Source organism: Crocodylus siamensis, chromosome 7 (assembly GCF_052110815.1).
Source record: "Crocodylus siamensis isolate JL-2025a chromosome 7, ASM5211081v1, whole genome shotgun sequence".
NCBI lineage: Eukaryota > Metazoa > Chordata > Crocodylia > Crocodylidae > Crocodylus > Crocodylus siamensis.
In genome coordinates, this window is record NC_143401.1 from 20,191,402 (window position 1) to 20,205,700 (window position 14,299).

At 46.0% G+C, this 14,299-nt stretch overlaps 1 protein-coding gene across 2 annotated transcripts in view; it reads left to right on the forward strand.

Annotated features, from left to right (window-relative positions):
- Positions 1 to 2,368, forward strand: part of ZNF488 (zinc finger protein 488) — a 46,223-nt gene extending 43,855 nt beyond the window's left edge. For both annotated transcript variants that reach the window (XM_090057387.1, XM_090057388.1), the window contains exon 4: positions 112 to 2,368. In XM_090057387.1, the coding sequence (XP_089913513.1) occupies positions 112 to 1,271 (1,160 nt within the window). In that variant the 3' untranslated portion in view covers positions 1,272 to 2,368. The remainder of the gene's footprint in view (positions 1 to 111) is intronic.
- Positions 2,369 to 14,299: the final 11,931 nt, after the last annotated feature.

Sequence of the window (14,299 nt, forward strand, 5' to 3'; positions counted from 1 at the left end):
ATCAGTGGAGTTATTCCTGGCTTCTGTTCCCATTGCTGAGAGCAGTCAGGCCCGATCTGCATCCATGCCTCTGACTGCACAGACCTCACTGCCTGTTGTCTGTTTCCACAGAGCTGAAGTGCCCTGAATGTGACCAGGTCTTTACATGTGAGCATTCGTATCTCTCTCATATCCGGTTCCTCTGCATCCCAGAGAAGAATGCCCCGCTGTGGAGAAACCTCCAGGACCATAAGGCTTTGAAAAGCAACATAGCTGAGCAGGCCACAAACTTTCACAGCTTGGTGAGGGACCTGGAGATCAAAATGTCTGCCAAGAAAGATGATGCCCATGGCATAGGCGATAGGAGAACAAAATCAGAAGAGGTGGAAAACAGGAGCAGGAAAACTGTGTTGTTAGAGAAAACCAATAACCTGGTGGAGGAGCACAGCTATGGGGGCAAGGAGGAAGTGGGTGGGGAGCATGTGTTGGGTGGTTCCTTCTGGAAGATCAGTTCAGGGAGGCAGGTGACTAAGAAGGACAACTCAGAGCAGAAACAGAGTGCTTTCACTGAGGTTAGGAGGACAAAGGACAAGCTGAGGAGTGAGAGAGCTAAGGAACTGGAGCAAGGAGATGGCCTAGTCCAGTATGGAAAGGAGCAGATCCCCAAGGATGTAGCACTGAACTCTTCTGGTAGTGCTTTCTCCTTCGTGTGGCCCACCAGAGCCCGAGGTGAGCAGAAAAGTGCTTTTAGCAAACCCACCAAGTGTCTAGTGGACAAGGGAGCGGTAAACTCCCCTCATCCCGTGAACGATTCAACAAAGAGCCTGGGAGACCTGTCTAGCTTCCTCACCACCACAGACATCATGTGCTATGGTAATCTCTTGAATTCCAAGTTCTTTGTTGGTGATGTGGGTAACTCTCGGATGCTGCAGACCAGCATTACTCAGAGTGGAGCTTTCTCATACTCCTCAGAACCGTGGCACAAACAAATGGGAGGGCAGTTGCAGAGTACCACCACTTCCTCCTCCTCCTCCTCCTCCTCCTTGACACTCCTGCCTCCCACCTTCACCTCCTTTGGTGTGGCTGCCCAGAACTGGTGTGCCAAATGCAACCTCTCTTTCCGTATGACATCTGACCTGGTCTTCCACATGCGCTCCCATCATAAAAAAGAATACTCCTCTGCCGAGTCTCAGTGCAAGAGGCGACGTGAAGAGAAGCTAACGTGTCCAATATGCCACGAGTACTTCCGGGAACGCCACCATTTATCAAGGCACATGACCTCTCATAATTAGAGCCATTAGACTGATCCTGCCAACAGATTGGGTGGGGTGGGGAAAGGGAAAAACATTTCCATTTGTATCATTTTTTGTGTTTAAATTAATTTCTTATTGGAAGCAACTGGTTATGATAATTTATGATAGATGCTTCATGAGAAAGATAAAAGTGTTTACAGGACTCCAAGTGGGTTGTAAGATTTGAAAATGCAACCAAGCCATTGTTGATCTATTTTTGAGGAAATAAAAGAATGAAATGAATTGGAAGAGAGTATTAATTTGGGATGAATTTAGGATCTGTTGTTTACTTGAAGATGCAAATTACTGTAGAGGTGAGCAGAATATATCAGTGAGACATCCTGCCTGCAGGATCTGGGATTGTCAGCAACAAAAAGGATGAGACTCAAATGTTTAAACTAAAGGAGTAACTTCCTTGTGTGGCTGTTATAGTGGCTTCCTTTCATCTCATGCGCACTGGCCACCAGAAGGGGACACATGTACTGAAGGTTATATACCCACCCAAAGGGAAATGCACATTTGGTTGTATCAGTGGTTTTTAAGCAAGTCCCATGGCTTTTGGTGGGATTTGATATCCAACCTCAGGTAAGAATTTCGTAAATGCCCCCTCTGTATAATGGTTTGTCCCAAACTCACAAAAAATATGGTAGAAAATACCAGAGCCAGGTTCTGTTTTTGGCTTTGTCACCTCTGAAATGTCTTATTGCAAACCTGGATACAGAAGGAAATATGGTTCATTCTCACTGTTACTGTACAGGTGCAAGCCCAAGTTCATTATGCCCCTGAAATCTAGGTTTATACAAAGATAGCAAGGACTGAATTTGTCTGTGGTGTATTTCTGGATATGTTAATGAAATAGGTAGGGCTTATGTGTCACCAGTGCCTTCTGTTAAACGGTATCAGACCTGCTCAGCTCCGAGGTAAGGGTTTTCTGCTGCTAGCAGCTGAAAGAAGCTCTTTCACAAAGTGAAGTAAAAATGTAGGAATTTGCTGGGTACGGCTAATCAAGCCAAGTAGTATGTATCTGACATAAGCCAGTGTTCTTTCTGAAGAAACTGCTAAATTCTCTGTAACAGTTATGCCCACAGGGTATAAATGTTTTTTATTTTCAATTTGTTCTCAGGATTTTTTTCCCCATAATTCCCATTTCAGGGAATAAACTATCTCAAGTTTCTGTGGCTGGTCTCATCCATATATTGCATATGTTCAATCCTGCTAAACTTTTGACGGTAATATCCCATACAATGGGTTCCACAGTTAATTGCATGTTTAAAAAGAAGTGTCTTCTTCTATTCATTCTGCATGTATTGCCTTCCAATTCTCTGAACAGCCCTTTGCTCTTGTATTATGCTTTCTGTAAAAAGCAAATTCTGATCTGTCTTCTTTATACTGCTTATAAGTCTGAGCACACACATCCACATGTGCCTACTAATGTGCAGTCATAAGCTCAGGAGTTTATTGCTCCAGAGCTTTTTGCTGGTGAGCACACCTCTGCACATGTGCTCGGGATCGCAGCATGTTGAGCCGGGTGTCACAGGCCAGCTGGGCACTGTGAGTATATCAATTTAGTTGCAGACTGACTGAGCACTACAACTCTACTAGCCACTGGGCTTTTTGGTTTGGGATCGAGGAGGTGATGTTGGGAAGGAAAGCAATGACAAATTTCACTTATAAAAAAGAGTAAATTTTACTTATAACAACAAAAGATATAGTTTACACATATGACAGTTAATAAAAAGGTTAAGCTAATAAACAGACAACATAACAATACAAGTTAAAATTGACAATGATAATAAAACAGACAAAGGAATTAACCAAGAGTTCCCACTCAGTTAGCAACTTATCAATAGTCCCTCAGTTAGAAGATACACGTCAAGTTGACTCAGCGAAGTCAAACGTCTCTGAACTGGGCTGTCAGGGGGAGAACCAGAGGAGGGTCCCTCAGTTAGGATCCGGTCTTCATTCAAAGATCTGTGGGACATGAGACAGCAATGACCCTTCTGTTCCATCCTTCCTTGAGGGTTACTTAATGTGCGTGTTCTTCTATATCCTGTTTATGCTAATTTTTTTGTTATATAGCCATTTATAGTGTTACTTTATAGCTGTTATCCCATAGGGTTGTAAAGTGTTAGAAATTATTATAATAAGTTACTGCCCAAGCTTGGGTTTACCCAATAAGTAAATCACACCATATCACTTCGGTGTATGAGATTAACATGTCCCCACCTAAGTTTAACCTACTATGTTAATTATACTTTGTGGTTACGTTCATTTATTTTTTGTTAACTCTAAGTGAAATTTCATAAATCAGTTACATCTGCAGTTATAATTCTTAGTTCTGCTTTTTAAAGTTTATGCTGTCTGAAAATTAGTATAAAAAGCTATATATAAATCTTCTTCCAGACAGACAGGAAACTGCTCCTATAAGCTACTTCATATACCTTGAAAAAGCAGATGTCTCCTGTTAAAGTTGCTTGTTAACCCTTCTGGTTCTGGCCATTACAGCCGGGGCAGAGCAGTCCCAGCTGGCAGAGGCCCCTAGGGGTCAGCCTGCCTGCCCATGGCTGCTCCCCTCAGCTCAAGTTGCTATGGAGGGGCTGGCTAGGGCCAGAGGGTGCTTCAGTGCAGGACTAGCTGGCAGGCAGCCCCTGCACTGAAGCACCCTTGTCATTGGCAATGTGCTGGGGGTGCATGCGGGTGTACGTGTGCCCCCTGAGATCGGCCATGCACCCCCTGGAAGTGCCAGCCACAAAACCAGAAGTGCCCACCCACCCCCACCCCAGGTGGCAATCTGGTGTCCCCCCAGACTTAGGAAGCAATAGTCACCCATGACCCTCATGTCCCAGTCAGCTGCAGCAGCACCTACACATGCACTGCTGCATAGTTTTTTTAGTTCACAGCGGGATAGTACTTGTATTTACAAGTACTAGTCTGCTGTGGAGTAAATTAGTTTACTCCAGCCTAATAGGGCTGCATGTGTAGATACTGAGACATTTACTGTGTAGCTAATTAGTAAACGCCTTATGTAGATGCGCCCAGTATCTTTATCACACTTCCTTTTATTCATCTCACATCTAAAGCAAACAGTCTCAGTCTCTTCAATTTCCATCCATGTAGCATACTGTTAGGCCAAATTTTGCTTCCTTACTCTGAACCCTCTTGGTTTATGTTATAACTATTCAAAGATGAGAGGACGTGAACTTCACTCAGTCTCCCAGCTAAGGGTCTCCCAGTTATGATATTGTCACTATTGCTTTCCATCCCATTCCTTATGCTATCCAATGTTTTGGGTTTTTTGACTGCTGAGCATTAAGCAGGTGCCTTCACTGAGCTCTCAGCACTGAATCCTAGGTCTGGAACTCATGTACAAGACAGCAACTTACATGTTTGGACTGGAATGCCACACTGAAATTCATAGTAGTCATGAGAATGACTGAATGACAACTGCAAAGTCTCAGGTGTCTGTCAATTCATTCCAGTGTACTGTCCTCAGAATCATTTCTTGGGAGATTACCATGAGTCTTGAAATAATTTTTTTCCCAGAGGATTCTTTTTTTGACTATTAATGCCTGCATATTTTGCATCAGTGTAAAAGAGTGATTTTTCACAGGCCAAAAGCCTTGCTATCTTTACTCCATATAAAGTGATGAAATTATTACATTTGACAGTTTGTGGCTTCTGCTACAGAACCAAGCAAGGGAAAAAATGAAGGCTGGGAGGTCCATCAGACTGTAGAATAGGCTTTCAAGGGAAGTGATAGATGTTCCTTCACTGGAATCATTTAAAACTAAACTGAATAAAAGCCTTGAAATACACAGCACAGGAAATAACCCAGCATTAAGCAAAGGGACCAGCTGGTTTTCTCTTAAACTTTTTCATCTCCAATTTTTGTTCCATAAAGTATACTGCGGAGGGAATTTATACATGGCAAACATTTTTGAACCAAACTGCTCCATCTGGTTTTGTCTGGAATCTGGCCAGTTTAATGTGAAGGCAAGTGTTCAGAAAGGGCGACAAAGAGCTCAGTGGTGTAAAATGTACTGTTAGGGTTATGACTACTATAGGTCTAAACTAAATGGTTAAGATTATGACTGTTAGTGGGTGCGCCTACACATTCATTATTGCGTCTTTGCTACCGTGCATTAAATTTAGTACCTCTAATATGAAGTACTAGATAAAGGCTCAGTAGCTGCACTAATGCACAGGAGCAAAGGCGATTTTTTTAGAACAGTCCATTGTGCATTAAGGTGTCCCATGCGCACACACCCACAGAATGGCCAGGTTGTGACCTCACTTACTCCAAATCAGTTTTGATCCATGTCTTTGAGATCAAAATATTGCCCAACATAAGGAAGGCAAAGAGAGTTGTTGTAAAGTTGTGGAAAAGCATACTTTCATGTAGTTACAAAAAAACTTCATAGATTCTTTAATAACTGAGGGCCTGATCACATGGTTGTATATTTTACCCTGAAAGAAGGCAGCTACAGCAGCAGTAGCATAATGCTCCCTATGACTCTATTTGGTATTGTGTCTATACCACCATCAAAGGCCTAATTATCCAGGGTACTATACACAGGATGTCATATACACCAGCACAAAACATGACCAGATCCATCTGCTAGTATTTTACATCAGCCTTGCACAGAAGTAAATGACTGAGTGAGAAAAAATCATCTACAGAAAGCAGGGAAACACATACTGGGAGTGTCTACATGAGATATTTACTGTGCAGTAGACCGATTAGTTGAGCAGTAGATGTCTCAGCATTTATATGTGCGCCTCTATGGGCCTTCGTACATGGCATAACACTGGCCTTTAAGGTGGCTTAAATGGAGTTGTTGTTTGTATGTTTGGTGGTGTATTTCACTGTAAATGACTTTGGTACATAGCAAGATGAAACACCACCAAGGTGTTTTAGTTTGCTACCTAACAAAGTGCAACAGTGCAGGGAGCACTGGAAACTGATGTGCTTGGGGCTAGGTGGGCCCTGCACAGCTCAGGGGCAGTGGGACCCAGTGGCAGCCTGTGCAGGCAAGCTCCATTGCAAAAAAAAACCACAACGGAGAGCCTGATAGGGCTGTGTGAAACGGAAGCGTTTTGTTTTGACCGGTGTTTTGACATTTTGATAGAACAGTGTTTCATTTCAACTTTTGTTTCGAGTTGAAACAGCTGTTCCATTTTGTTCTGTCAAAACCTTTTGCTATTTCAACCCTCTTTCAACGTTTCATCCATAGGATATAATGGGGAAGGTTGAAACAGGCTATAACTTTGTCATTTCTGTCCAGATTTGGATGAAACTTGCAGGAAGGGTAATCCCTTCTGAGGGCATGATGTGTGCTGTGTTTCAAGAGGATAGGAGCAGGGAGTTCAGAGAAATTGCACCCCAAAATTGTGAAAGCAAAACTTGTGTCACGTGTATATGTTAAACCACAGTGGGGTCAAAACTGAAGGGGTAGTAGCCCCTGGTGAGGTCATAAATCCCACGAAGTTTCAAGGTGATAGGTGCAGGGGTTGGGGGGGAACTGAACCTCAAGCTGCTGACAAGCAAAATTCATGATATAGGTGTGTTAAGGCACAGCAGGCCAAAAACTGCAGGGGTTGTGACCCCTGCTGAGGCCATGAAGCCTGCCAAGTTGCAAGGAGGTAAGTGCAGGGGTTTGGGGGAAACTGTACCTCAAGCTGCAGACAAGCAAAACTTGTGACATGGGTGCTTGTGCAACTCTGTCTGTCTTGGGGCACTGGGGGGGGGGCGGAGCGGGCAGGGGGAGGCTACTGCAGATCTGGCTGCCAAGCTACTGTGTCACCAGTTACCAATCAGTAATGATTCACTCAAGGACCAGCTCAATACACAGTACCTAGCTACTACATAACAACTTAACGATAATGGATTAACACCTACAAAACTACAGACTAAGGAGAGGAAATAATCAAAGCAGGAAATCAACTTCCCCAAGACAGACACAGTTAATTGCACAAGGACCCATGTCACGAGTTTTGTCTGTCAGCAGCTCGGGGTGCAGGGCCCCAGAACCCCCCTGCACCTATCTCCTCGACAGCTGGCAAGCTTCCTGGCAGCAGCCAGGGCTAGAGGCCTGCAGCTTTCATCCTGCTGTGCCTTAACACACGCAGTGTCACCCGTGTCATGGGTTTTGCTTGTCCACAGCTTGAGGTGCAGTTTCCTCCAAGCCCCTGTACTTATCTCCTTGAAACTTAGAAGACTTTGTGGCCTCACCAGGGACAGTCTTGACCCTGCTGTGGCTTAAGACATACACGTGACATGGGTTTTGCTTTCAGTATTTTGGGGTGCAGTTTATCCAAACCTCCTGCACCTATTTCCTTGAAACTGGCAGGCTCTGTAGCCTCAGCAGGGGCTAGCATTCCTGTAGTTTTGATCCTGTTGTGGCTTAACACATAAACGACACAATTTTGGCTCTCAGGATTTTGGAGTCCAGTTTGTCCAAACTCCCTACACCTATCTTCTTGAAACTTGGTGTGCATCATGCCTTCAGAAGGGGCTATCATTTCTGCAAGTTTCATCCAAATCTGTCCAGAAATGACGAAGTTATAGGCTGTATTGACCTTCCCATTATAGTCTATGGGTGAAAGGGCATTGAAACAGTGAAAAATTTCAACTTGCCTCATTTTGTTTTGCGGCTGTGTCGACCATATCTGTTTCATTTCGATTGTGCTGTTTTGACCTCAAAACAGGTCGAAACAGTGTCGAAACAAAACTGCTGGCGAAATTTCACACAGCCCTAAAGCCTGATCTTTTTTTTTTTTCTCCCGATAGCCTGCCTGCCTGAGCTGTGCATGGGCCTAGTGCTTCCCTCTGTGGCTGCAGGGAGTGGTGCTTCCCTTCACGGTTGCAGCACTCCCTGGGACTGCCCAGGTCAGGTGCCAGCATGTGAGGGTGCCACCCTCTGGCAACTCACCCCCCTGTCTGCTGCTGAAGAGGCAGGTAAGGATCAGGCCCCCACCTTTGTGTACATGCTATGAGGGTTTAGTTTGGTTTAATTCTCGCTAAATTGAAGCAGTGTTTTTAAAAACCCACTGTTTCTAGAGAACTAAACTGAATTAAACCCCCATGGCATGTACAAGCAGGCTATTAGGCTGAAGTAAACTAATTTACTGCAGTGCAAGTGTAGATGCTGCCCTGGTTAGTTGGGGCACATGGGTGCTTTAGTGTGGGATCTGCCTGCTGGCTAGCCCTGTGCTAAAGCATCTTTGTCCAGGCCAGGTCCTCTACAACAAGTTGGGCAGGGTGGTGTAGCCTCAGACTGGCAGGCTGACATCCTGGACCCTTGCCAGCTAGGGCTGCTCCACCCCAGCTCAATGTGTTGCAGTCCTGGGCCCAGAGCCTCTGAGTTTATTGCTTCTGGGTGCATGTTCAAACAGTGTGCCTGGGAGCAATAAACTACAGATTTTATTGCTTTCCATTAATTGCACATCTGGACACATCTACTGCATTATACATACCACCTGCCACAGTGTGTAGAATCTGTGAGCGTGAAGGTCTCCGATTCAATAACCAAACAGTGGAAACATTGCTTGCCTAACCATAGAAGCAAGAGGGCAGGCAGAGAAATCCCTGGCAGCTGTTCTTGATAAGTTATGTGATGAGGTGGTTTTGCTTGGAAGGAAAAGTCAGATTTTAACCAGCTCTGCATGGGAGTACCTTAGCCACAGATTTTCAGTAACTGTGTTGACAAGCATGGTTTGAAATGCCCTAGATGAACAAGTCAACAACAGAATCAGATCTAAATAGTAGTAGAACTGACTCACAACCCAGGAAAGAGAGAGACAGGAGAGATTTTAGGTTTTATTCTTTTCCCACCTCTACAGTCAGAACAGGGTTGAAAGCAAGATTCTCACATGCAAGAATCCTGAAATGTCTTCATATACCCTTGGAAACGCACAGAATTCAGACCTTCACTCTATTGACCTTGCTCATTTGTGATGGTCAGGTGCTAAGCATGTGTTCATATACTAAAGTACTTTCTTGAACTAAGGCTCAGGTGAATACATACCCACAGGCAGTAGCGATGCATAGTGGGTGCATTGGAGTGCATGTGCACCCCCTGAGAGTGCTGGTATACCCCCTGACTGGCCGCGCTCTCCGCTTAGGCAATGGGGTGGGGGGGCAGGCAGGAGCACTAGTGCCCCCCTGCAAGCACCAGCCAATGGCTACAGTCACTCCCAGAAGCGGCTGCAGTGATTGGCCATCATGGGATGGCCGTGGAGCTCCCGCCCATGGGCAGTGTGATCGGCTGGGGGGACTCCCCCCCAGTAGGCAAGTCTGGCCATGTGCCCCTGGTCAGTGGGACTGGTTGTGGGGGGCAGGGGGGCACGTGCCCCCCTGACTAAGGTGGTACCAGTTGCCCATGCCCACAGGCTGAGTTAATACTCACTGGTCCAAATTCTGTTGCCAGTTACAGTGTGCTGACATTACAGTAGCAAAGAGCACAGACAGACCACAGAATGAACTGCCAGTATGAAAAATGAGCTTTCATGCAAGACTCCCAGTGCAGCAGATACTTAACCGTGCATCTCCAGTGTGACTTCTCAGGAACAGACAGGATTTTATTTCTACACAGAGCCAAGCATAGCTGGAAATGAGGAAGCCTAATGAGACAAAGAAAACCAAGTGTCCTACAAATGAGTCACCCTCAAAGTATTTTTATTTCATGTTTATAAGTTTGAACATTTAATCTGGTACAGATGAAAGGAAATCCTGCTGGGACTCCTTTGCGACTGAGGGGGTTGGTGAGAAGCAAGGACTCAGGGAGGACATTTACAACTCAGTTCAGTCCAATACCACACTGTGCATTGACTCTGGGGAGGAATGTGATTTTTTTATGAGCAGAAATGCCTGCTTTTATATGAGAGAAGAAAAACAGCAACAACAAGGGAAGGATTTTTTTTAAAGTAAAGATGAGGCTTTGATTGAAAGACACCCAATGTGGATTTGATTCCAGCCTCTACTGCAACTGCCTGTGTAGTTTTGGTCAAGTCATTTATGCTCTCTGTTTCCAGCCAATAAAATGGGAAGTTATGTGGGTTGGTGGTTTAACTAGTGTTTCTGTGAAGTGAGACTTTGCATGGGAAGTGTTTCAGGAGGTCAAACTAAGATGGTAGTTGCAACTTTGTCAAGGAGGACTTGTGCCAAACTCACTATACCCTACTGGAGCATATATAAGCCCATCACAGCCCATAAAATAAGTGGTTGCTGCCCTGTGAACTCCTGAAAGGGACAGAGAGACAATTCTTTGTAGCCCCAGATTCCAACACCTTTATTTCCCCCATGAATGGAGTGTGGGTGGCATTAGCTCCCATGGAGTTTGAGAACTCATAGTGGGACGTCAGTAAGTTCAAGAAGATCTCCTTCCCAACAACATGTGTTGGTGAAAGGGGATCTCGGAAGGCCTTGGGCGCTCATTTCTGTCCCCATTAGCTATTTCAGCCTCATGAGTCCCTATAGTCTCCTTACAAAACCGCTAAATGATTCTGATTTGGGAAACTGAAGCAACCCCAATCACAGGTTTCTCTGGAGGATTTGGCTTGTTTGGAATCATTGAGTTAGTGGGTGGCAGAGCTGGAGTAGGCTGCCTGACCCTCCATGATCTTTTCCCATAGTAGCCCACAGATTTGACTGCAGTGTGCTCAGACAAACCTGGGGCCACCCTTACCCATCCTGCCATAGCATCTCTATTCCTTAGCTGGGGACAGCTGCATGGACTCCACTAGAGCAGTTCTGATTGACACCTGCTAGAGGTCCATCCTTTTGTAACAGGCCAGGCCATAGGTAGTTAGGGTGGTTCACCTGGATGACAAGAGGAGGGTCCAAAAGGCAATGTTTAGAGCCAAGGGCTGTAGGAACCAGAGTCAGGAGCCGAGGCTGAGGAACTAAAGTCAGGAGTCAAAAGGTCAAGGAGGAAAGCCAGGAGCCAGGGCTGTGCAAAGAGCACCAACCAAGAAGCCCCAACAAAGAAGCCAGACATAGCTGTCTTTGGCTAGAAAGCTTGCTGTGATCTATTCTGGGTTTATACAGGCCTGTGTGAGTGGGCCCCTCCTTCCTATTGCCCCAGGGGATGACTTAGCCAAGTTCTTATCTCCAGCTGGGGCCTTGAGCTGAACCCTCCTCAGCTGGGCTCAGACTCATTATACCCTTGACCTCATGCAATGGCTCCATGGGCTTCCATGCTTCTCTTCTTACTCCCAGGCTGCATCCTTTCCTCCCCAGTTTGCCCCACTCTTTCCTTTTCCTTCCCACATTTCTTCCCCTTTCTTTTTTTTAACCTTTTCTTCTCTTCCCTCCTTTTCTCCCAGCCTTTCTGTCTTTCTCTTATGCCTGCACTAAACTTCCCTTATTCTTGAGCTGCCCACTCTGCTGAGCTTGCCTTTTCCTTTCTGAATCAGTCTCCTTAACTTTTTCATTTCTCTCCATGTTGTCCCTTCTCCTCATTCTGCTCTTTCATTTCTCTCACTCACCCTTATCCACCCCTTTCATTCCTTTTCCATTTACCTTGTTTCATCTGTCTCTGCCTGATCTCTACCTCCTGTAGCGTTCAGACCTCTGCTTGGGGCATGTATGAATGGAGGTGGAGTTATGCATCCTAGGATATCTATCCCTATTCGGGACAGTGTCCTGTTTCTAGACCTTCACAGTTCTGGAGCCATTAGGTGAGGCACTGGCAACAGTGCCAGCATTCAGGGGTATAACTTTCACATTTGGTGTCCTGGGAAAAACTTTCCCAGTGGCATGTTGCTGGGTACAAGAGAGCAGGGGGAGAGGGAGGGTGAAGGAAGGTCTTATCTTTCCTGAAAACTCAATGATTCCTCCAGCTCCTGCTGTGTCCTGTGTGTCCTGCACCTAGCTCCTATGGCCAGGCAGCACAGGGCTGCTCCTGATATGGCAGAGTCCAGTGGATGGGGGTGCCATTCCAATGCACCCTCTAAGTTAGTGCCCAGGGCTAGTGCCCCTCTCATCCCCACAATTTACACCACTGGCAGCATTATTTTTGATGCCTGTGCATGGCAGTCTTTTAGCTACCCTCCTGGGCAGTCATAGTTTGAATCCATTTTCATGGGATGCCCATGTTCTTTCGCTGTGTTGATTTCAATTTGTTTGGGTTCTGACAACTCCCAGCTTTGGTCTCTGCACCCAGAGCTCATCTTCACTTCTAACATTGGAAGAGTGGTCCAGCTGGCTCAGTATCCTGCCTTCTGCTTCAAATCTATCACAGGAAGGTGGAAGGACCCTGCTGGAGGCAGCTTCAGGATACCTGTCTAGAAGAAGACTCCTGACCCCTCAACAGCTACAGGTTACCATCAGCTCCAGTGAGGGAAGGTTTAGATCCCATCCCAAGCTCTCAGTTAACATAATGATGTCCCTAGAATTGTCTGAATCCTGCTGAACCCTTTTGGAAACCTGCTAAACCCTCTGTTCAGTTTCATTGTACTTGTGTCATAACGCAGAGGAAATAGAGAAGCTAGGTCAGTAGACTATCTCTTTCCTTAATTTGAAAGCTTTTGTTGGGTTCTTTCTTATCTATCTCCTCCTCAAAGTAAGCAGTCCCAGTCCTTTCAGTCTCTTGTAATAAGAGAGGCTTCCATGACTCTGGTCTTGCTTGTCTAGAAATCAGATCATATAGAAACACCACCTTGAAGTTCTGTTAACTGGGATGATGGTAAATATGACTTAATAGAAACAAACTGTATTTGAACTTCATGTCAGTTACTGAATCATTGTAATTTCAATAGTTTAATCAGGACTAGCTGATGTGATACTTAAAAATAGTATCTGTTTACACTGCATGTTATTGTGTTTGACAGCATCTTAGTTAACACAACAATCAGATCACCAGATCGTTAGATGCAGGGGTAGCAGTGCATATAGTCTTCCTGGACTTCCGGAAGGCTTTTGACACTGTCTCTCACCCTGTTCTCATTAAGAAACTGGGGGGCTGTGGTGTAGACACCCACACAGTCAAATGGGTCGCCAACTGGCTGGAGGGCCGCACCCAGAGGGTGGTAGTGGATGGGTCCTTCTCAACCTGGAAGGACGTGGGCAGTGGGGTTCTGCAGGGCTCGGTCCTCTGGCCCGCACTGTTCAACATCTTCATCAGCGATTTGGACAAGGGGGTAAAAATCACCCTGTCCAAATTTGCTGATGACACTAAGATGTGGGTGGACGTGGGCACACTGGAAGGATGCAACAGGCTACAATCAGACCTAGACAGGTCACAGGGGTGGGCAGATGAGAATAGGATGGGTTTCAACACAGACAAGTGCAAGGTGATGCACCTCGGGAGGAACAACTGGCACCATACCTACAGGTTAGGGAACTCCCCTCTTGTCAGCACAGAGGCGGAAAAGGATCTTGGGGTCATCATTGACTCCAAGACAAACATGGGCTGGCAGTATGGGGAGGCAGTTAGGAAGGCCAACCTCACCTTGTCATGTATCCATAGCTGCATCTCGAGCAGGTCCAAAGAGGTGATCCTCCCCCTCTATGCGGCACTGGTCAGGCCGCAGTTGGAGTACTGCATCCAGTTCTGGGTGCCACACTTCAAGAGGGATGTCAACAGCATGGAGAGGGTCCAGAGGAGGGCCACTCATATGATCAGGGGACAACAGGCCAGGCCCTGTGAGGAGAGGCTACAGGACCTGAACCTGTTCAGCCTCCAAAAGAGAAGGCTGAGGGGGGATCTCATGGACTGTTATAAACTAGTCAGGGGGGATCAGCAGGCACTGGGGGAGTCACTGTTCCCCTGAGCACCACCAGGAGTGACCAGGAATAATGGTGTTGCAGGAGTATCATTTCCGGAGCCTCTCCGGACGTCCAGCTCCGACCTCCTGCAATGGGCCCACCGCCCGCCTATTCTTTCCTGCCACGTCTTGATTTTGTTCATAATTAAGGAATGATGAAACCTAGCAGGAAGCTGCCCATTTTTATATACCCCGATGGCAGGGGGCACTGTCTGCAGCTCCTTTCCTCCCCTGCACTGCAGCCCAAGCCTTGCAGTTGT